Source organism: Chiloscyllium plagiosum, unplaced genomic scaffold (assembly GCF_037043375.1).
Source record: "Chiloscyllium plagiosum isolate Xiang-an unplaced genomic scaffold, Cpla_swu_hap1 HiC_scaffold_10, whole genome shotgun sequence".
Taxonomy (NCBI): Eukaryota; Metazoa; Chordata; class Chondrichthyes; order Orectolobiformes; family Hemiscylliidae; genus Chiloscyllium; species Chiloscyllium plagiosum.
Window position 1 is genome coordinate 86,830,673 of NW_028270148.1, and position 23,861 is coordinate 86,854,533.

At 43.6% G+C, this 23,861-nt stretch overlaps 1 protein-coding gene across 4 annotated transcripts in view; it reads right to left on the reverse strand.

Annotated features, from left to right (window-relative positions):
• The window catches only part of agpat4 (1-acylglycerol-3-phosphate O-acyltransferase 4 (lysophosphatidic acid acyltransferase, delta)), a 190,784-nt gene that overhangs the window by 32,649 nt on the left and 134,274 nt on the right, over positions 1 to 23,861 (reverse strand). For all 4 annotated transcript variants that reach the window (XR_015758489.1, XM_087991525.1, XM_043696316.2 and 1 more), the window contains exons 5-7: positions 22,470 to 22,623; positions 20,886 to 20,988; positions 1,576 to 1,651 (exon numbers count right to left, since the gene is read on the reverse strand). Coding sequence is in view for 3 of the 4 variants with exons in the window: in XM_087991525.1 (XP_087847651.1) it covers positions 1,576 to 1,651; positions 20,886 to 20,988; positions 22,470 to 22,623 (333 nt within the window). In the remaining variant the exon portion in view is untranslated. The remainder of the gene's footprint in view (positions 1 to 1,575; positions 1,652 to 20,885; positions 20,989 to 22,469; positions 22,624 to 23,861) is intronic.

The following is a 23,861-nucleotide window of genomic DNA, read 5'->3' on the forward strand; positions in this document are numbered from 1 at the left end:
TCTTTATTATTCCTTACAATTATCAGCCTTACCTTTCACTCAGAGGAATATAATGCATCTGAATTCGTTATCTCACTTTTGAAAGCCTCCCACTTGACAGTCATCCCTTTACCTGCAAACATCTACTCCAATCAACTTCTTAAAGTTTTGTCTAGATTACTTAGTGTGGAAACAGGCCCTTCGGCCCAACAAGTCCACACCAACCCGCCGAAGCGCAACCCACCCATACCCCTACATTTACCCCTTACCTAACACTACGGGCAATTTAGCATGGCCAATTCACCTGACCTGCACATCTTTGGACTGTGGGAGGAAACCGGAGCACCCGGAGTAAACCCACGCAGACACGGGGAGAACATGCAAACTCCACACAGTCAGTCGCCTGAGGCGGGAATTGAACCCGGGTCTCCGGCGCTGTGAGGCAGCAGTGCTAACCACTGTGCCACCGTGCCGCCCACCAATAGTCTAATAGCATCAAAATTTGCCTTACATTAGGAACTTTAACTTTTATACAAGACTTGTCCTTTTCCATAACTATATTAAAACTAATAGAATGATCACTGTTCTCAGGGTGCTCCCCACTAACACTTCAGTCACTTGCCCTACTTTATGTCCAAAAAGAGAAATACAAGTTTTGCTCCTTCTCTAGTAGGTACATTTACATATTAATAAAGAAAGTTTCCTTGAACACATTTAACCAAATTCCTCACCATCCAAGCCCTTACCACTACAGCAGTCCTGGTCTATATTTCCCTAATCAAAAACACAACTCCTCTCCTCCCTTGTCTCACTTTCTATCTTTCCTATCGCATCTAAACCTCAGAACATTGAGCTGCCAGTTCCTGCCTCAGCCATGTTTCTGTAGTAGCTATGACCCAATTCCATATTCCCATACAGACCCGGAGTTCATCTGCCTTTCCCGCAAGACCCTTTGCATTGAAATAAATGCAGTTTAATTCTTCAGTTATTTTATTCTGACTTGCTCTTGTCTGTTTTGTTTAATTAACTGGCTCTCTAAATTGCAAACTATCCTCTTCTGTCTCTCTATTCGTACTACTTCTTAGGATCCAACCCCCCCCTCCACCCACCCACTTATTAGTTTAAAAGCTCCCAAATAGAACTTAAACAAAAATTTCCTGTTAGGATCCTGGCCCCCTCCAGTTCGTGTGAAAACAGTCACTTCGGAACAGGTATCTTCTACCCCCCCAAAAAAAAAAAGAGATCTCAAATGATCCAAGAGTCTGAATCCTTGCCTACTGCACCATCTCCTCAGCCACTGATTTATCTGCCCTATCTTTTTATTCCTACTCTCACTAGCACACGGCATCAAGAGTAATCAATTTTCTGTTTAACACAATGTGCTCAATGTTGAAACAAGCAAACCAAAGCAGCCCAATTTTGCTTTGGATTGCCAGCCATTTGAGATTTAGAAATCTTTAGTGCCTTAAGTCACTCAGGCACCAAAGTAGGAATTGGATTGTTGTAGCCTTCCAGAAAACAGGTACTCCCCTGATGAGTGAAAGTTTTATGAATAATTCAATTAATATTCCTTTGTAACTGGAAAGATGAATTCACCTTTTCTTGATATAGTTTATGAAGCCAGGCAGCACATGCACTTTCATCCTCAGGAATATCTTCCAATGGGATTCGTCTGCAAATTGAAGAGCATTGAAACATTTTAAACAATAAAAAACAAACATTTTTACTAGATATATCTACATTCATCTGAAACAATTACCATTAATGAGTCTTCTATTTATAACCTACAAACAAACCATCTCATGCAGAAAGTTTCAATGCCATTTTCAACAACGAGAGACAGGGAGAACGTGAGGACTGGAGATCAGAGTCGAGAGTGTGGTGCTGGAAAAAGCACAGCAGGTCAGGCAGCATCCAAGGAACAGGAGAACCGACATTTCGGACATAAGCCCCTCATCAGGAAAGACACACATTGGCAGCACAGTGGCTCACTGGTTAGCACATTCTGATGTCGGCCTGGGTTTCATCCAGGTATTCTGGATTTCACCCCCACCCACCACCAGTTCAGGGATGTATAGGTTAGGATTAGCCACAGGAAACGTGGCGTTACAGGGTCAGGGTAGGAGGTTGGATCTGAGTGGTATACTCTTTAGAGGGTAGGTGTGGATTCAATGGGCCAAATGGCCTACTTCCATACTGTAGAGCTTCTATGATTATATTTTAGCAAAGATTAAACCAAAAGAAACTGGAATACTGTTTTGCTGAAGTCTGAACAGATTTAAGAAGGTTGGCGAGTTACAGCTACAGACTGTCATTTGAAAATTATGCCGCAGCGACAAGAGGAACCTGACTCAGTTAGAAGGACAAATTTGTAAGGAACCATCAGAAGAATTACAAGAATTTTGGATGTTATATTAGGGGACTTCAATTCTACCATTCTATATTAGAATAATGTTAAAGGGAGATATGGACAAGAATTCCTAGAGTTTTCAGTCAAAAAGGAAGCATTGTTACACGGAATTCTTAGCAATGAGTTAGGCCAAGTCGAGTAAGTGACAGTCGGCGAATTTTTTTTTTTAGGTGACAGTGATCAGTTATTACTTAAACTAGAGAAGTTATAAACAGAAAACAAAGATATGGTAGACTAATTAAATACATATTTTGGTCCTTCACATCCATGGCAACATGGTTTCTGGTGAGGGGGGGAAATGGAAGGAAATCAGTATTAGTACAGAAACATTGTTGGGTAAATATTTGGGATTAAGAGGTGGATAAACCTCCAGGAACTAATAGTTTACATTCCTAAGAAGTGGTCTCAGAAATAGTGGATGCATTGGCTGTCATCTTTCAATATTCTGTCAACTCAAACACTTCCTACTGACTTGAAGGTAGCCCCCACTATTTAAAAAGCAGAGAGAGAAAACAAGAAATTATCAGCCAATTAGCCTGACATTGATAGTAGAGATAATGCTAGAGTCAGTTATAAAATATTTAATAGTAGACTACTTGGTAAAAAAAAACTAGATTGAACAGTCACGCGTAGCTTTACAAAATGGAAACCATACTCCACATATTGACAGGAATTGAGGACGTAATTAGTAGAGATTTTAGGGGGAGACAGACAATGTGGTTAACTTGGACTTTCAGAAGGTCTTTGAGGAGGTCCCACATAAGATTTAGATGCAGAATTAGGCTATATGGCCCATCAAGTCTGCTCCACCATTCAATCATGGCTGATATGTTTCTTAATCCCATTCTAATGCTTTCTCCATGTAACTGTTGATTCCCTTACTAATCTAGGAGTTCTCTCTTGGTCTTAAGTACTCTCAACGACTTGGCCTCCACAGCCTTCTGCGGTGATGACTTAAAGATTCATTATGCTCTGGTTGAAGAAATTCCTCCTCATCTCAGTTCTAAAAGGGTCATCCCTTTACTGAGACTGTGCCCTCTGATCCTAGCCTCTCCAACTAGTGGAAGCATCTTCTACACATTTACTCTATCCAGACCTGAGTGTTCTAAAAGTTTCAATGAAATCCTTCCCCCATTATCCCTCTAAAACTTCATAGAGTATAAACCCAGAATCTTGAACCACTCCTCTAATATGCTCTTCACCCCTTCCAAACAGCACATCCTTCCTTAGATACTGGACTCAAAACTGCCCACAAAATTCCAAAAGATGGTCTGACCAGAGCCTTATACAGCCTCAGCAGCATATCTCTACTCTTGTATTCTAGCCCTTTTGAAATAATTACTAGAATTGTATTTGCCTTCCTAATTACCAACTGAAACTGCATGGTAACCTGAAGGGGTACTACTTCAGGATTCTCCAAGTCCCTTTGTACTTCAGATTTCTTTTCCCTCATTTTAGAAAATAATCTATGCCTGTATTCTTCCTACCAAAAGGGCATAACCTCACTTTTTCACATTGTATTCTTTCTTTACCTTTCACAAACCATGTTGACTCTGCCAGACTGATTATGATTCTTGAAGTGCCCCATGACCTGCTTATAGAGTGGAAACACCAAGTTTGGTGAGGAAGGGAGTTTGGTAAGGAAGGGAGTTTGGTAAGGAAGGGAGACATGTGCTCTTTTCCCATTTCTTTCCCTATCTTCAGCCTTAAGGAGACCAGGAGTTGAAAAGCTGCAAGAGAAGTGAATGGTTTTTGAAAAGAGATAACAGGTTCATCACAGAGATAACAGGTTCATAATGTGAGAACAGGTGCTAGCACAGGAACAGTGACAACTTTGGTAAGTAAACCCAGGTGACTATTTCCATCATCCATAAGAGACTAGCATAGGTAGAATCATGTAGAGTCTTAAAGAATGAAAACAGACCCTTTGACCCAATTCATCCATGCTAAGCAGATTTCCAAAACTGAACTAGTCCCATTTGCCTACATTTGGCCCATATCCAGCTAAACCTTTCCTGTCCATGCCCAAATGTCTTTTAAAATGTTGTAATTGTACCCATCTCTACAACTTCCTGTGGCAGCTTAATGCATATTTGTACTACCCCCATATGAAAACGTTTCCCCTCGCACCTTAAAACTTACGCACTATTTTCCCCTGTAAAATTAAAGTGCATGGAATTCAGTATAGCACCCAGACAGAGAGAACACTGGTTGGTAGACAAGAAATTGAATTGAATTGAATTTATTGTCATGTGTACTGGGTCACAGCGAAAAGCTTTGTCTTGCGAGCAATACTGGCAGATCACAGTTAAGTAAATAATAGGTAAACGGCAGCAAAAACAAAAACACAGGTACACAATAGTTTCAGACGCCATTCAGTATTCTAACAACAGTAGGGTAGAAACGGTTTGGAAACGGATGGTGCGTGTTAATCAGGTTTCTGTACCTTCTCCCCAACGGTAGAGGTTGTCGAAAAGCATTGCCAGGGTGGGGTGGATCTTTGACAATGCTGGTGGCCTTTCCTTGACAGGGGTCTTGTAGATGATTCTATAGATGGGAGGTTGTCTTTTGTGATTGTCCAGGCTGAGTTCATCACTCTCTGTAACCGTCTCCGGTCTTGATGGCATAGTTGCCATACCAGGTAGTGATACATCCAGACAAAATGCTCTCGATGGCGTACCAATAAAAATTGGCAAGGGTATTCGCTGTCATTTCTCAGAGTGGGAATAAACAGATCTTTTAGAGTGGCAGCCAGTGACTAGTAGGATCCTCCTGGGAGTCAATGCTTGGATCCCAGCTTTTAACAATATATATTCATGACTGAGATGAGGCAACTATATGTTATACCTCCCAAGTTTGTCAACAGAATAAAGCTGGGTGAAAGTATGAGGTGTGAAGATGCAGAAGTGCTTCGGTGTGATTTGGACAAGTTGAGCGAGTAGGTAAATGCATGGAGATGAAGTAAAATGTACAAAAACAGGAGGTTGTCCACTTTTGGTAGCAAAAACAGGAAGGTAGATTTTTGAAACAAGTGGTAATAAATAGGGAAAAAAGAGAAAAAAGGGGAAAAAAAAAAAAGGTACAAGACGACCAGTGTGCCTTTGTACACCAGCTGCTGAAAGTACGTGCAGGTACACAATCCTTCATTCAAAACCCTCGGGACCAGCTGGTCTTCAGAATTTTTCAGATTTCAGAATAAGTGACGGTTTGACAGTGAAAAAATTTACCAAACAGCAGACACAGAGTATTATGGGCCCAGAGACAGAATTAATGCCTGCCAGTGCTAGGTCACACCCCCACGTCACATTGGAGTGATGTGGGTCGAGGGGTGTGGAATTGGCATGCATACAGTTGACCCAAACAACCTTGTTAATGAGTAAAAAAACTTCGAAGAAAACTTCGGATTTCACAGCTTTTCGGATTTCAGGATTTTGGATAAAGGATTGTCTACTTGTATGCAGGTACAGCAGGCGGCAAAGATGGCAAGCTGTATTATGCTAACCTTCAAAGTAACAAGTTTTGTTTACAGGAGTAGGGATCTCTTGCTGCAGGCTTACAGAGCACTGTTCTAACCACATCTGGAGTACAGTGGGCAATTTTGCTCTCCTTATCGGAGGATGATGTTCTGGCTTTGGTGGGGGTGTAATGTAGATTTACCAAAAACGGATTCCGGAGATGGTAGGACTGACATATGGAGAGAGAATAAATTGGTTAGGTCTATATTCACTGGAGTTTGGAAGTGATGGTGATGGCAGAGAATTCATGACTAGACAGAAAGTAAATATGAAGAATGTTCTCAATGACCAGAAAGTCTACAGCCAGGAGTCACAGTCTAAGGAGCATGGGTTAGGTCATTTAGGACTGAGATAAAGAGAAACATCTAAGAGAGTGTGGCAAGCATGTGGAATTATCTGCCACAGTAAATAGTTGAGACCAAAACACTAAATTCTGAGGGAAGTCGATATAGTTCGTAGGGCTAAAGGGATCACTGTGTATGGTGAGAAAGCGGGAAGAGGGCATCAGATTGGATCAGCCAGGATCAAACTGAACAGCAAAGCAGGTTGAAGGATTCAAATATCTATTCCTGCTCCTATTTTCTGTGTTTTGGTTAGTTATGGAAAAGACCAAAAAAATCCAAAGCATGAATTATTAATTGTGGGGAAAGCCAACTTCAATTATGTAACAACCAATCTGGACAAGAAAAATTTGAATCAAAAGTTGGGAAGTAAAATGGTAACTGAACAATAGGCTGGCTCTAAAGCAGGCAATAAATCAGGCACAGTCAATCAAAGTTTTTAAACCACAAAAAGGGAAAGATAGGGAAAACAACTCCAAAGATCCCTTGAAGACAAACAGGATAAAGAGCAAGATGAAAAAAAAGTCTGCAATGGCAGACAACAGGTTGATAACAGAATAGTAGACAAAATAATAGGCTGAATACAGAAGGTTGGAGAGGGGTCAGGAAAAAACAGATGTCAAGCCAAGTCAAGGCAAATCCTACCTCATTACTTTAACCATTAAATGTAACTCTGACCGCTACATTTTAAAATGGGCATTGAAGAATTTTAAAATGACTCAAACTGCTAAGAGTCAGTTCACCTTTGCTTGTGCAATATAGTCCATCAAGCTTCTGGAAAGTTCCAAATTGAATCATACTGGGTAGGGGACTTTCCCCTGGAATAAAGATACCCAAGACGAATGTTGAGTGCTAGTTTACACTTGCTATTAGATTAGATTTAGAATCCCTACACAGTGTAGAAACAGGCCCTTTGGCCCAACCAGTCCACACCCACTCTCCGAAAACTAACCCACCCAGATCCATTTCCCTCTGACTAATGCACGTAACACTATGGGCAATTTAGCATGGCCAATCCACTTGACTTGCACATCTTTGGACTGTGGGAGGAAACCAGTGCACCCGGAGGAAACCCACTAATCTTTAGTGATCTTTGACTAAAGATTACTCAAAGCACAAAACTAGTGGACTCCTAGAGCTTAAATTCTTATATTTTGGCTTTATTATTTTCATCAAGTTTTAATCAAAGGTTTGCTAACAACAAGGCCTAGTGAAATTTTCTTGCACAATCATCCTAAACTCATCTCTAACAACCTTTTGGCACCTTTGTCTGATGCCAGTCCAAATCTCCCACTCATAGTTAAAAAGCTATGTGTACAGGCATCCCTGGTGCCTGCACTATATTTAAGAGTTAATGTACAATGGGTCAGGCACCGAGTACAGAACTGTCCCATATGTGGTTGTAGACATTTGCCCTGGACTTGGGGGTCAAGGGGAAATTGGTACGCACCTTGGATGGATGGGGATGTGTAGAGAAAGGACTGCCCCGTCCCTCAGGGACGACGGCAGCCATGATCACACGCACACGCATGCGCACACACGCACACACACACACCAGAACTGTATAACAAGGGTGAAAGAATCAGGATGCTGATGCAAGTATTCATCTCCTCACCGTATACAAAGGAGAGGATTCTGGCCCTTGCAGGTAAAGCCTGGAACCCTATTGTAGAGATGCTAAAAGTTCTGCAACCCAGCAACCAAGTACAAAGCATTGTTTACTGTTGTAAACTATTGTTTATGCCCATCACCCCTTGTGATTTTAATTTATCACCTAGTTGCAATATTCTGTAGTCTTCCACAGGCACCAGTGAGAGGTCCACTGTTTCTACATCAAGACAGTCACCTTGCAAAACATGTTCTTCTCTCCCTCAAAAAGGAGGGAAGCCCAGATGCTCTAAATGAAGCACTGGCAGGGCTGGCTTCTGAACTCCCAATCAGCTCAGATACTTGCACTTTTATTTTAAAATGATTACAGGTAATAGCATCTACATCACTGCCATGTCTTACACAGCCGGCTGTGAAAAAAACATCTCAGGTTGCTGGCACTCAAAGGTCTGCTGGAGAACAAGCACCTGTTCAGTTCCAGGTAGGAGAAGATCCTGTGGTGTGGGAAATTCACAATTTCATACAGATACACAAGCAGATGCAGAAGCAGGAGGCAGGTTTGTTGGGGGACACTGGGCAACCTAATTAAGAGGCTGAAGCAACATAGTTAGGACTCTACTACCTTAGGTGAGAGAGCATCTGGCTGTCTCCACAGTCATGTCCAACATTCAGTGCATTCAACAGACCAACTGACCTATACTGTATTGTTCTAACATTGGTGCTCAACACCAAGATGAAGGTGAAACGAGGGAATCTGACCTCAACTCTAGGATCTCCTTCTTCACAAGGAAGCAGTTAGTGCCACAGGCATCCAGCTGCAGGAGAAATCATCCATTTCTATCAGTCTTCTCAGGACACACCAGATATGTCTGCACCTTCCATCTCCACCCTACTTGGCATTCAGTCCCATGCAAGCTACAGCTGAGGAAGATACACCTGCATCTGAGCAGGACACAAAGGATAATTGAGCCCTCTAGCCTTAAAGGCTCTGGCGGTTACCCAACCAAACCTTTAAGGCCAACAGATTCCACTGTAGGGGAGACAACTTCCATCTCAAACTGTATATTTCTGGGTTCCACAGCTGAAGGAACAATGATGACTGGACAGCATAGATGACTCAGGTGAGGCAAGTTTTTGAGTTGGTAAAATTGATCACTTTACACACCAGCTGTGTGATAATCTAACCACAACAACAGCATAGTACAGAGTTCACTAGTACTAGACATGATATTATGTTGCCCAAGGTGTGAAGAGAACTGCTCCTACAGGCAAGGCGATTGCTACTTGGCAACTGGGCTTCATTCTTTCCAGCTGAAAATGTGTTGCTGGAAAAGCGCAGCAGGTCAGGCAGTATCCAGGGAACAGGAGAATCGGGCATAAGCCCTCCTGAAGAAGGGCTTATGCCCGAAACGTCAATTCTCCTGTTCCCTGGATGCTGCCTGACCTGCTGCGCTTTTCCAGCAACACATTTTCAGCTCTGATCTCCAGCATCTGCAGACCTCACTTTCTCCTCCTTCATTCTTTCCAGATAGATTAACATTTGCATTGCATCATTGGCATTAGCAGAATTAATTTAGCATCCTGCATTCTATGGTGAGGAATACTTAGTGCAAGGATTTGGACAACACAAAAGTAGGACAAAGGCTCACAAGGCATGTATGATCCATATTTCAGCTTCAGTACACGTGTTAATATAGTGACATTGTACTTTTAAAATGCCTCATGAAGCACTCACCCATTGAATCCAGATGTAATCACAACAATTGTCTTTTCCATTGTGCTGTAAATAACATATGTGCAATGAAAAAGGTAACAGCAGTCACTCCATGAAGAGTGACTGCTTAGGGGCGGCACGGTGGCACAGTGGTTAGCACTGTTGCCTCGCAGCGCCAGAGACCCGGGTTCAATTCCCGCCTCAGGCGACTGACTGTGTGGAGTTTGCACATTCTCCCCGTGTCTGCGTGGGTTTCCTCTGGGTGCTCCGGTTTCCTCCCACAATCCAAAAATGTGCAGGTTAGGTGAATTGGCCATGCTAAATTGCCCGTAGTGTTAGGTGACAGGGTAAATGTAGGAGTATGGGTCTGGGTGGTATACGCTTCGGCGGGTCGGTGTGGACTTGTTGGGCCGAAGGGCCTGTTTCCACACTGTAAGTAATCTAATCTAATCTAAAAAAAAAGAATCTTGAGCTCAGTTCAACTCTGAATCCCCAAATGTATAGATGTCCTTCATGGAAATGCTTCCTATCAAATCTATGACCTTTACACTTCCCCAAATGCCCCGCACAAACCCATCTTCACCAGCTCACTATATCCGCAGCCTCAAATCATATCAAATAAACATGCCAGATCTAGTAGTGATTAGAACACTGACCACTCATGGAAGCAAAGATGTGCTGCTTATAGTCAATGACCAGCCTCACTCCCCTTCTCCAAAATGAATTCTTTCCTTCCATATTAAAATAATCTAATTTTTCGTATATTTCTTCTGTATTACAATCCCCTTTTCATCGGAGGATTCCGATTGGAGTCTCCACAATTGAATTTACCCAGCATCTCTCCCCAAGCAGTGGTCCCCTAGGAGTGATCATGGCCCAGCCAAAAGTGACTTAACTAGGCAGCCCTGAACAATGACGGACGACAAAGCAGCACTCCAAAAGCTACTGCGTCCAATTAAATCTGTTGGACTATAACCTGGTGGTGTGTGATTTTTAACTCTGACCAATGAATGACCAGACTGACTGATCGCTCTGAGTGTTGTCGAGACTCCTCTGGCTGGTTGTATAAGATCCAGTGACCCACTCCCTGGACTACAGAGGTCTAGACCTACTGGCCATCCCAAGGATAATCAATCTCCCTATGACTTACTGTGCCAGGACCTCTGACCAAAGGACGTCTCAACTGAAGCATGAACATTCGAATAAAAGAACAACATGACCTTCAAGCCTACTCCACCATTCGATAAGATGATGGCTGCACTGGTTTTAATCTCAACTCAACATTCATGAATGTCACAATAATCTTTCATCCCATTGGTTATCAAGGATCCACCCCTGCTTTAAAATTTAAGAATTCTGTATCCACTGCATTTTGAGGTAGGAAATTCCAAAGACTCCATCTTTAAAACGTTTCATCAGTTTTAAATGGCCACTCTTATTTTTAAGCTATGACCGCTAGTCCTAGATTCTCCCAGGAAAGGAAACATCTTTTCCACATCCACCCAGAAAAGTTGATTAAAACAAGATCATGATGCAAGTCACCGGATTCTAAATTCCCAAGGAGACTTATCTAGCTTTCTTTGGGGCGGAACGGTGGCTCAGTATTTAGCACTGCTGCTTCACAGCGCCAGGGACCCGGGTTCGATTCCAGCCTTGGGCAACTGTCCGTGTGGAGTTTGCACATTCTCCCCGTGTCTGCGAGTGTTTCCTCCGGGTGCTCCGGTTTCCTCCCACAGTCCAAAGGTGTGCAGGTTAGGTCAATTGGTCATGCTAAATTGCCCGTAGAGTTCGGTGCATTAGTTAGGGGGAATGGGTCTGGGTGGGTTACTCTTCGGAGGGTTGGTGTGGACTAGATGGGCCGAAGGGCCCGTTTCCTGATCTAATCCTCATACTTGACATTCATACTTTCCTCAGACTGGTCTGAAGACTACTCCCTTTAGACTTTGAGACAATGTCATTTGGTTGATGCACACAAAGATACATGTTGCTGGCGTGCTGTGCCCATGCAAGGTTGGCCCTCTGTACCACTTAGCAAAACATCCACCCTCAGAGTGGTGGATGTAGGTTCAGTTACAGCATTTAAAAGACATTTGGATAAGTTCATTAATAGGAAAGGTTTAGAGGGATATCAGCCAAGGGCAGGCAGGAAGGACTGGTTTAGTTTGGGAACATGGTCAATGTGGACTGGTTGGATCGAAGGGTCTGTTTCCATGTTTTATGACTGATTGTTGCCAAGTATGACAAACTACTCAGTTTTAGGTCTGCACTAAACTGTGGGATAAGTCAGAAGTATGGTTAGCCTTTCAGATGCAGCGGAGGGATAAAAAGTACTAAGGTGCCAGGCAGGGCTGCTTTCAGCATTCAGTGGAACAACAGTGAATAAGCACAAAGACAGCAAGCAGCAGCCCAAATATGCAGCTTGGTCCAGGCCATGATTTGCACTACTACCCTTGCAGTAGCATTCCAAAGACAGGTGCTAGAACATTCCAAAATGCAAAATGGCAGTGAAGCAGCACTATAAATTCAATGGCAATATGCCAGAAGTCAGTGTATGTGGACATGGGTGTGCCCCAAGATGTTGGTTCTGGGTGTTCAAGATGTAGGCCCAGAGCAGCAACTTGGAGTCTTGAGAACCTGCTGTGACTATCACATTAGAAATTCCCAATCTCTGGTGAGTGGGAGAATGGAAGTCTGCATATCAAATAAGGGTAGCAAGAATCTCATCTCAACATCCAGGACTTGGTTGGAAAATGCAAACTTTTGATCTCAATGTCAAACAACCCCTCATTCAACAGAATTTCTAACATGTGGAAATAGGTCATTCAGCCCATCAAGTCACGCCAACCCTCATAACAGCACAGACCCATCCCTCTACCCTGTCCCTGTAACCCTGCATTTTCTTATGGCCAATCCACCTAACCTGCACATCTTTGGACTGTGAGAGGAAACCTGAGCACCTAGAAGAAACTCTCAGACACAATGAGAATGTGCAAATTCCACAGACAGTTGCACAAAGCTGGAATCAAATCCAGGTCCCTCGCGCTGAGGCAGCAGTGCTAACCACAGAGTTGTCCATCTAAAAATTCTCTCAAATTTCAGTGCCTAGGAAGACTCTGCTCTTAGACACGATCTCCAAGTTCGCAATTGAACAAAAGCTGACACAGACCAATTATTGATTAGTTAAGAGTGAAAGTATGTCACCAAGCTCTAATTGTGAAGTGATGGCTTCACACTAACAAAATTATTCTGGTTGCATGATACCACCATTGAGAGAGTCTGGAATCAAGTGGAAGTAACAGACTTTGATCGAAGTATCAAGAAAGGACGTGAATCATTTATAGATCATTAAAGGCCACATGAAGTCAGCAGCAACACTGTGCCCTCCTCACCTTTTTAAGAGCTGGAAGGTTGTTATAAAGTCTCCTGACACAAAAGACATGCCTGATTCATGACTGACTGAACGTTTCCATTCAAAAAACTCTACTATAATTTTGATATGTGATTCTAAGTATCTAAACCACAGTTCAAAAATAAAAGACTTCCTGCTGTTTTTAGTTTATCATCAGCTAACCAAATAAACTATTAACTATTCACTATTCTTTTGGGTTAACCTTTGTAGAAGTACATGCCATTCTTTAACTGCATTTCTTAAACTGCAGTGAGCGACTAATGTAGTACTTACATTTTTCAGCACTAATCATAGGGATGTATAGCATGGAAACAGACCCTTCGGTCCGAAGCAGTCTATGCCGACCAGATATCCCAACCCAATCTCGTCCCACCTGCCAGCACCCGGCCTATATCCCTCCAAACCCTTCTTATTCATATACCTATCCAAATGCCTCTTAAAATGTTGCAATTGTACCAGCCTCCACCACATCTTCTGGCAGCTCATTCCATACGTACAAGTACCACCCTCTGCGTGAAAAGGTTGCCCCTTAGGTCTCTTTTATATCTTTCCCCTCTCACCCTAAACCTATGCCCTCTAGTTCTGGACTCCCTGACCCCAGGGAAAAGACTTTGTCTCTTTATCCTATCCATGCCCCTCAATTTTGTAAACCTCTATAAAGATCACCCCTCAGCCTCCGATGTTCCAGGGAAAACAGCCCCAGTCTGTTCAGTCTCTCCCTGTAGCTCAGATCCTCCAACCCTGGCAACATCCTTGTAAATCTTTTCTGAACCCTTTCAAGTTTCACAACATCTTTCTGATAAGAAGGAGACCAGAACTGCACGCAATATTCCAACAGTGGCCTAACCAATGTCCTGTACAGCCGCAACATGACCTCCCAACTCCTGTACTCAATACTCTGACCAATAAAGGAAAGCATATCAAACACCTTCTTCACTATCCTATCTACCCGCAACTCCACTTTCAAGGAGTTATGAAGCTGCACTCCAAGGTCTCTTTGTTCAGCAACACTCCCTAGGACCTTACCATTAAGTGTATAAGTCCTGCTAAGATTTGCTTTCCCAAAATGCAACACCTCACATTTATCTGAATTAAACTCCATCTGCCACTTCTCAGCCCATTGGCCCATCTGGTCCAGATCCTGTTGTAATCGGAGTAACCCTCTTCGCTGTCCACTACACCTCCAATTTTGGCGTCATCTGCAAACTTACTAACTTTACCTCTTCTGCTCGCATCCAAATCATTTAAGCACTAGTGTGCAAATAAGTAGTCCTCTATACCGAAACCCTGAAAATCTGTTGCTGTATTTAGACTAATTGCATTCTGCTGGAAAGATAAGGCATAATAGTTCTGAAATACACAAATTTACTATTAAAGAAATAAAGCACTGATTGCAAACTGTAGGAAAGGAAGTTGGAGTTTCAGTTTGTTCCTCATTTATCTGTAATAAAAATAATAGAAGCAAGGATAAGAACTAGACTGGCAACCAGCACAAGGGAATCACAAAATCTTCTCGGCGTACAAACATTAAAAGAGGGGGTGCTGAGGAATGAGGCAATTGAGATTGAATAAGAGATCAGTGCATGCATACAGGGAATATAATTAATGTTTATTTAAATTTACACTTTTCATCTGTTATCCCAAAATATGCTGATAGTCAGGGGGATGGGTCAGTGCTTAATCATTCATCAGAACCAGATGATATAAATCCAAAAGAAAATTGAAGGAATAGTGCATAGGAACTAGAGGTGCACAGGCCATAAATTTCCAGTCTTCTTTAGACTTGTGGATGGTACCAGAGGAATGAAGAATTACAAACATTTACACTTTGTTCAAATAGCAGTGTAAAGATAGGTCAATAGTTGCTGAGCTTGTCAGTTTAACTGGGGTGGGAAAGTCCTGAAACTGTTAATTTTGGTTTGAATTGTCACTCAAGCATTTGTGGATTAATTTAAAAAAGGAAAGATAGCAAGGATCTGTTCAGGGCAATTTTTTTTTCAAAAACTAATTCATTTGATGTTTTTGAAAAGGTCTGATGGAGGGCAAAGACTGTTGGAGAGCAAAAGTTGGTGATGTGGGTACCTAAACTTCCAAGGAGCATTTAATAGAGTCACATAACAGATTTGCCAACAAAGCAATAGTTCATGGAATAAGAGGGACAGTAGTCACATGGATGTGAAAAAGGCCCAGTGACAGGAGACAGTAATGATTAACACATGCAAACATATGCTGGTGAAACTCAGCAGGTCTGACAGCACTTGTGGAGAAAGAAACAAAAAAAAGTTAATATTTTGAATGCAGTACAGCTTCTTCAGAAGTTAAACAAGGGTGCAATATTTGCAATTCAACAGCATCACCTAAGTCAGCAAAAGAGTGGCCTGAAGAACAGTCATACAGGATTCAAAATATTAACCATTCTCTCTCCAGATGTTGCAAGTCTGAGTTTCTCCAGCATTCTCTGTACTGGTTTCAGGTTTCCAACATCAACAGCATTTTGCTTTTACTTGAGTGATTAACAGATGCCATTTGAAATGGAGGAAGGTTTGCAGTGCAGTTCCCCCTCAGAAGTCAGGGATTAAAGCCTTGCTCTTCCTAGCACATACTAGTGACTTAGAGCTTGGTGTTTGAAAATTTGTAGATGATACCAAACTTGGAACCACTGCAAACAGAGGTCAGGGTAGAACTTCACAAAAGGACAGACTGGTACAGGTAGACAAGTGGCAATGGAATTTCAAAAATAAAATTATTCATTTTGGTAGGAAGATTCAGACCAATGTAAAATAATGGGTTATTCTTAAGTTGGGAGAGCAGCAGAGGGCTCCAAAAGTTACATCTCAGGCCAGTTTCGTTCAGTTACTGTTGGCTTTTTAGGTATACAAAGATTGGGATCCTAGGCACTTAGAAAAACCACAAGATTTAACTTACTATATTAAAATGTGGATTGTTCTCAATTCTAATAAGCATGTGTTTATACTTTAACATCCATAATTACTTAGGTAAACTGCAGTCGACTTCCCATAGAGAGAGTGCATCATTTAGCAAAATGTGGGCTTAAACCCAGAGGATTTCTCTGCAACATACCACCCCCACCCGGATTAGTGACACCATGGATCACTAAATTTCACTAACTTTTGTCCCTTATACAAAGGGATTCAGATCTAGATGGACTTCAGTAAGGCGTTCGACAAGGTTCCCCATGGGAAACTGATTCGCTAGGTTAGATCTCATGCAATACAGGGAGAACTAGCCATTTGGATACAGAACTGGCTCAAAGGTAGAAGAAAAAGGGTGGTAGTGGAGGGTTGTTTTTCAGACTGGAAGCCTGTGACCAGTGGAGTGCCACAAGGATCGGTGCTGGGCCCTCTACTTTTTGTCATTTACAGAAATGATTTGGATGCGAGCATAAGAGGTAAAGTTAGTCAGTTTGCAGATGACACCAAAATTGGAGGAGGTGTAGTGGACAGCGAAGAGGGTTACCTCCGATTACAACAGAATCTGGACCAGATGGGCCAATGGGCTGAGAAGTGGCAGATGGAGTTTAATTCAGATAAATGCGAGGTGCTGCATTTTGGGAAAGCAAATCTTAGCAGGACTTATACACTTAATGGTAAGGTCCTGGGGAGAGTTAGAAATGTGTTGCTGGAAAAGCGCAGCAGGTCAGGCAGCATCCAGGGAACAGAGAATCGACGTTTCGGGCATAAGCCCTTCTTCAGGAATGGGGAAAGTTTGTCCAGCAGGCTAAGATAAAAGGTAGGGAGGAGGGACTTGGGGGAGGGGCGTCGGAAATGTGATAGGTGGAAAGAGGTCAAGGTGAGGGTGATAGGTCAGACTGGGGTGGGGGCGGAGAGGTCGGGAAGAAGATCTCAGGTTAGGAAGGCGGTGCTGAATTTGATGGATTTGACTAAGACAGGGTGGGGGGAGGGGATATGAGGAAACTGGTGAAATCCGAGTTCATCCCTTGTGGTTGGAGGGTTCCTAGCCGGAAGATGAGGCGTTCTTCCTCCAACCGTCGTTTTGTTGTGGTCTGACGATGGAGGAGTCCAAAGACCTGCATATCCTTGGTGGAGTGGGAGGGGGAATTGAAATGTTGAGCTACAGGGTGGTTGGGTTGGTTGGTCCGGGTGTCCCAGAGGTGTTCTCTGAAACGCTCCGCAAGTAGCCGGCCTGTCCCCCCAATATAGAGGAGGCCACATCGGGTGCAGAGGATGCAATAGATGATAATGTGTGGAGGTGCAGGTGAATCTGTGGAGGATATGGAAGTTTCCTTTGGGGCCTTGGGGGGAGGTGTGAGCGCAAGTCTTGCACCTCCTGCGGTTGCAGGGGAAGGTGCCGGGAGTGGAGGTTGGGTTGGTGGGGGGTGTGGATCTGACGAGGGAGTCACGGAGGGAGTGTCTTTACAGAATGCTGATAGGGGAGGGGAGGGAAATATATCCTTGGTGGTGGGGTCCGTTTGGAGGTAGCGGAAATGACGGCGGACGATGCGCTGTACATGGAGATTGGTGGGGTGGTAGGTGAGGACCAGTGGGGTTCTGTCCTGGTGGCGGTTGGAGGGGCGGGGTTCAAGGACGGAGGAGTGGGAAGTGGAAGAGATGCGGTGGAGGGCATCGTCGACCACGTCGGGGGGGGAAATTGCGGTCCTTGAAGAAGGAGGCCATCTGGGTTGTGCGTTTTTGGAACTGGTCCTCCTGGGAGCAGATGCGGCGGAGTCGAAGGAATTGGGAGAATGGGATGGCGTTTTTACAGGGGACAGGATGGGAGGTGTAGTCCAGGTAGTTGTGGGAGTCGGACCGACAGACTCCCACAGCTACCTGGATGACACCTCCTCCCATCCTGCCCCCTGTAAAAACGCCATCCCATTCTCCCAATTCCTTCGAACTCCGCCGCATCTGCTCCCAGGAGGACCAGTTCCAAAAACGCACAACCCAGATGGCCTCCTTCTTCAAGGACCGCAATTTCCCCCCCGACGTGGTCGACGATGCCCTCCACCGCATCTCTTCCACTTCCCGCTCCTCCGCCCTTGAACCCCGCCCCTCCAACCGCCACCAGGACAGAACCCCACTGGTCCTCACCTACCACCCCACCAATCTCCATGTACAGCGCATCATCCGCCGTCATTTCCGCTACCTCCAAACGGACCCCACCACCAAGGATATATTTCCCTCCCCTCCCCAGCATTCCGTAAAGACCACTCCCTCCGTGACTCCCTCGTCAGATCCACACCCCCCACCAACCCAATCTCCACTCCCAGCACCTTCCCCTGCAACCACAGGAGGTGCAAGACTTGCGCCCACACCTCCCCCCTCACCTCCCTCCAAGGCCCCAAAGGAAACTTCCATATCCGCCACAGATTCACCTGCACCTCCACACATATCATCTATTGCATCCTCTGCACCCGATGTGGCCTCCTCTATATTGGGGAGACAGGCCGGCTACTTGCGGAGCGTTTCAGAGAACACCTCTGGGACACCCGGACCAACCAACCCAACCACCCTGTAGCTCAACATTTCAATTCCCCCTCCCACTCCACCAAGGATATGCAGGTCTTTGGACTCCTCCATCGTCAGACCACAACAAAACGACGGTTGGAGGAAGAACGCCTCATCTTCCGGCTAGGAACCCTCCAACCACAAGGGATGAACTCGGATTTCACCAGTTTCCTCATATCCCCTCCCCCCACCCTGTCTCAGTCAAATCCATCAAATTCAGCACCGCCTTCCTAACCTGAGATCTTCTTCCCGACCTCTCCGCCCCCACCCCAGTCTGACCTATCACCCTCACCTTGACCTCTTTCCACCTATCACATTTCCGACGCCCCTCCCCAAGTCCCTCCTCCCTACCTTTTATCTTAGCCTGCTGGACAAACTTTCCCCATTCCTGAAGAAGGGCTTATGCCCGAAACGTTGATTCTCCTGTTCCCTGGATGCTGCCTGACCTGCTGCGCTTTTCCAGCAACACATTTCCAGCTCTGATCTCCAGCATCTGCAGACCTCACTTTCTCCTCCTAGGGAGAGTTGCTGAACAAAAAAAGAGACCTTGGAGTGCAGGTTCATAACTCCTTGAAAGTGGAGTCGCAGGTAGATAGGATAGTGAAGAAGGCGTTTGGTATGCTTTCCTTTATTGGTCACAGTATTGAGTACAGTAGTTGGGAAGTCATGTTGCGGCTGTACAGGACATTGGTCAGGCCACTGTTGGAATATTGCGAGCAATTCTGGTCTCCTTCCTATCGCAAAGATGTTGTGAAACTTGAAAGGGTTCAGGAAAGATTTACAATGATGTTGCCAGGGTTGGAGGATCTGAGCTACAGAGAGGGGCTGAACAGGCCGGGGTTGTTTTCCCTGGAGCGTCGGAGGCTGAGGGGTGACCTTATAAAGGTTTACAAAATTATAAGGGGCGTGGATAGGATAAATAGGCAATGTCTTTTCCCTGGGGTTGTGGAGTCCAGAACTAGAGGGCATAGGTTTAGGGTGAGAGGGGAAAGATATAAAAGAGACCCAAGGGGCAACCTTTTCATGCAGAGGGTGGTACGTGTATGGAATGAGCTGCCAGAGGATGTGGTGGAGGCTTGTACAACTGCAACATTTAAGAGGTATTTGAATGGGTATATGAATAAGAAGGGTTTGGAGGGATATGGACCGGGTGCTGGCAGGTGGGACTAGATTGGGTTGGGATATCTGGTTGGCACGGACGGGTTTGGACCGAAGGGTCTGTTTCCATGCTGTACATCTCTATGACTCTATTTCAGAATTCTGAATCCACTGTCACACAGATTGCCTCAGTATTCACTCATGCTGCGACTGTTCAATCTCTTCTGTGGAGACTGGACTCCAGTATCTACTCAAGCATAATTACAGTTTTTTCATAAACGGAAAGCCTCACTAAGCTGAAACTACCCCAAGGGTTTGTCCAAATTCCAATACTTCAGTTGAGCCAAGCCAAGAGTGCTGTCGAGCTTCCTTCACCACCACCCATTAAACCATCAAGTGGCTTCCCAGGACTTCTTCCAAGTCCCAACTCCTCCAGGCGACTTGCAGGGCTTTTCTGAGCTCTAATCCCTAATTGTACCCATCAGCACACACCCATGGCTTCTGAAAATCCTAAATGCAACAGCAGCACCTTTTCAAGATGAAGCTTCTTCCCTTGTTACTGCTTACTTGATTGGAACACATAGGCCGCGCTATCATTCCCATCCTGGTCCCACGACCTGTGTTTTTTTTTCAAAAACGTTCCTATACAGGCATGCTGCTCCCTCTAAAATGGTCAGATTTCTCAGCTATTTAACTAAAACATAACAGCACATCATGCTGCCATAAAAGATTAATAAAAAGCTCAAACGCTTTTTCTTCACCACATTAGACATTAAAAAAAAGCCCATTTATCTCACACCCCAGCCCACAAATCTCATTCCTGAAGAAGGGCTTCTGCCCAAACCATCGATTCTCCTGCTCCTCAGATACTGCCTGACCTGTTGTTTTTCCAGCACCATACTCGCAATTGCCGTATAAGATAGGCAAGTATCAGATCTTGTGGTCTCTTTGCGATGCAACCCAAAATAGGCTCAGATTTCATCACAGTGCTGGTATTCAATGCTCATTCAAAAGGTGACAGGATACACAGTACAGTTAATAAAGATCACACTACATCAATTACATCATTAAAATTGGGACATAGAGTACAAAATCAAGCATGTTATGCAAACCTTACATAAAACTCTAGTTTGGCCTCAACTGAAGTACAGCATCCTGTTCGGAGTGCTACAGACAAGAATACTATAGAATACAATATAAAGCATTTGAGCCAATCATTACGTGGTTAATTCTTAATTAGGGATGGGCAATAAATGCAGGCCTAGCCAGCGATAGCGATTCATCCCGAATGAACTAATTTTAAAAAAAACATGCCAGCATCTTACCGGACATACAGATCTGCATGGTATTTTTTTCCATGTAAAGTTCCTAGCAATGTCGGGTTTTCACCATTTCTGAAATTGAGTGTGGCATCATACACAGCTGGAACTGGAGGAAATCATTTTGAATGTAAGTATCACAACAATCAAAATGTATTATATTTTATAACTAGGTTATAGTTAAGTAAAACCAGCAATGACTATAGGTCACAAAAGTAGTAAAAGAAAGTTAACATATTTAGTCACAAAAAAAAAATCACATTTGATATAGCTTGTTGAAATTTCAGTGTGGTGAGATTTTTATTTTAGATGAATTGGGAGAAAGAGTATTTCACAACATCAAGAGCCTGCCTTCTGATTAGTGTGGTGAGGCCAAGCTGGAATTGTACCCATCAGCTTCTCCAGCAGGTCCAAAGCAGACACAAACCAGATGACCGTCCTCAATCTTAACTGCTCATAAAACTTAATACAAACAAGGTCATAGCCCCCTTGACAGACATGACATCTTTGGAAGATAGCGGAAGATATCTGAAATGCCCACTTTCATAACAAAGCTCAATGCCAGGACAGCTGGCAAGCTTGCAATTCAATTTAAAAAAAAAAAAATAAGTGACAGGAATGGTAGCAATAATTCTCGAATTGGGTTTGACACACTATTTGTAATGGCCATGTGCCACCCGCTCCCCCCATGTTGGGGCAGGCACGTCCAGCTGAAAGACAAGAGAATGAAAGTTTAAGTTAGAAATAGGATTTTTTTTTTAGTTTTGAGGCTATGATGTGTCTTCTGAATAAAGATTGCACAAAGTTTTTCTACAATATATTTTCTAAAGTTGCAGCAAAATATCTCTGAAACCAGTTTTGGTTCAGCCACATAGCATACGAGCTTGAATACAATGATTCATATCATCTATCGTTGTGCTACTGAGACTTTATAAAGCTCTGGTTAGGCCCCATTTGGAGTACGGAGGGACATAGTGGCACTGGAGCGTGTCCAGCGGAGATTCATACGGATGATCCCTGGAATGGTAGGTCTAACATACGAGGAACGTCTGAGGATCCTGGGATTGTACTCATTGAAGTTTAGAAGGTTAAGGGGAGATCTAATAGAAACTTACAAGATAATACATGGCTTGGAAAGGGTGGACGCTAAGAAATAGTTTCCGTTAGGCGGGGAGACTAGGACCCGTGGGCATAGCCTTAAAATTAGAGGGGGTCAATTCAGAACAGAAATGCGGAGACATTTCTTCAGCCAGACAGTGGTGGGCCTGTGAAATTCATTGCTGCGGAGTGCAGTGGAGGCCGGGACGCTAAATGTCTTCAAGGCAGAGATTGATAAATTCTTGATGTCACAAGGAATTAAGGGCTACGGGGAGAATGCGGGTACGTGAGTTGAAATGCGCATCAGCCATGATTAAATGGCGGAGTGGACTCGATGGGGCGAATGGCCTTACTTCCACTCCTATGTCTTATGGTCTTATGGCAAGGTAGTCAGCGTGGTTTGAAAAAAAAAGTTAGAAATTTGTAGCTAGGTATTTCAGAATTTCAAGACCAACTTTCATATAATCTTAACACATCTGCTTGGAAGCTTACCTACATTCCTTAGACATTGTACTGTCAGTGCAAAGCCTTTTGTTCGAGGAAGTAGGTGATACTTTAGTTTAGGTAAGCCTTTGGCTTCAGCTACCTGCATGCTGATCTTGTGTTTTTTCTCTGTAAATCGTGTTCCTTCACAGTGAATCAGAAACTGCAAGTCAGAGAAGATATCAAAGGCAGTAGGAAGTCATTTAAGGCTCAATATTCTGATAGAAGCATCTGTTGAAAACTATCCCAATCATCTTTTGCCTCTAAAACTGACTGTAACATCAAGCATTGCATTAATTTTCTTTTGGCAGAAACAAAATTAACCAGTGTTTTATTTGCAATGCTGTGGTCCTACACGTGATCTCAAGATACGAGACAAAGACATCATTTAGACAACATAAATTGAAGCATTAAGATCAACCATTAACTTCAGAATATTGCATTAAGGAAATAACTGTAGTGCACCCACTCAACCGCCATTGTCAGTAAAGATCTGGGCAGTATGCAAAAGAAAAAAAATTGAGCTGCCACAATTTTAATGAATAATAAAAGAATTGCGGATGCTGGAGATATGAAACAAAAGTCAGAAATTACTGGAGAAACTCAGTGGGTCTGGAAGCATCTGGGGAAGAAAACTGTTTTGAGACCCAAGTTCTAAACACTGGATTTGAAACATGAAATTTGCTTTTTGTTTATTGGAGACAAGACAAGAGCATGGAGGAGATTTGATCATCTAAGAATCACATTAGCAATTTAGGATCTAAAATGCTGCTGGCAGCCTCTGATTTAAGCAATTGTGCATGTAGGCTTCTCAGGCTTCAGTGAGGAGGATGAGGCAGCAGCAGCCAAGGTGAGAGAAGCATAGGTCAAGACTGCAGCTGAGAACAAGGACTCCAGCTGATCTTCTCCAATCTTCCCCACTAAGATGCACCTTATCCTGACCCACAACCAGCAGGTTTCTCATTAAAATTAGACAGTTTTTTTTGGGGGGGGGGGCGCACGGAGAGGAAGCAGCAGGTAAGATCACGGGGGTTATGAAACAAGGGCCATACTTTTAAAATTGAAAAGACGACATCTTTTTATTTATTTTCAATTCAGCACTTAATTGGGGATAAAAAGGTCCATTTTACAATAGAAGAATGGAAGAAGAAATTACTATATTTCCAAAAACCAAGTGACAGAAATTCATTGCAAGTGGTGTGCAAATTGAAAGTAGTTTGGAGTGGGAGTGTGAAGTGTAGATGTTTAAATAAATTAGCTTAGTACCTGGGTATATGCTAGGAGAAAAGTGAGAACTGCAGATGCTCGAGATCAGAGTTGGGCACTAGAAAAGCACAGCAGGTCAGGCAGCATCTGAGGAGCAGGAGAATCGACGTTTCAGACATAAGCCCTTCATCAGGG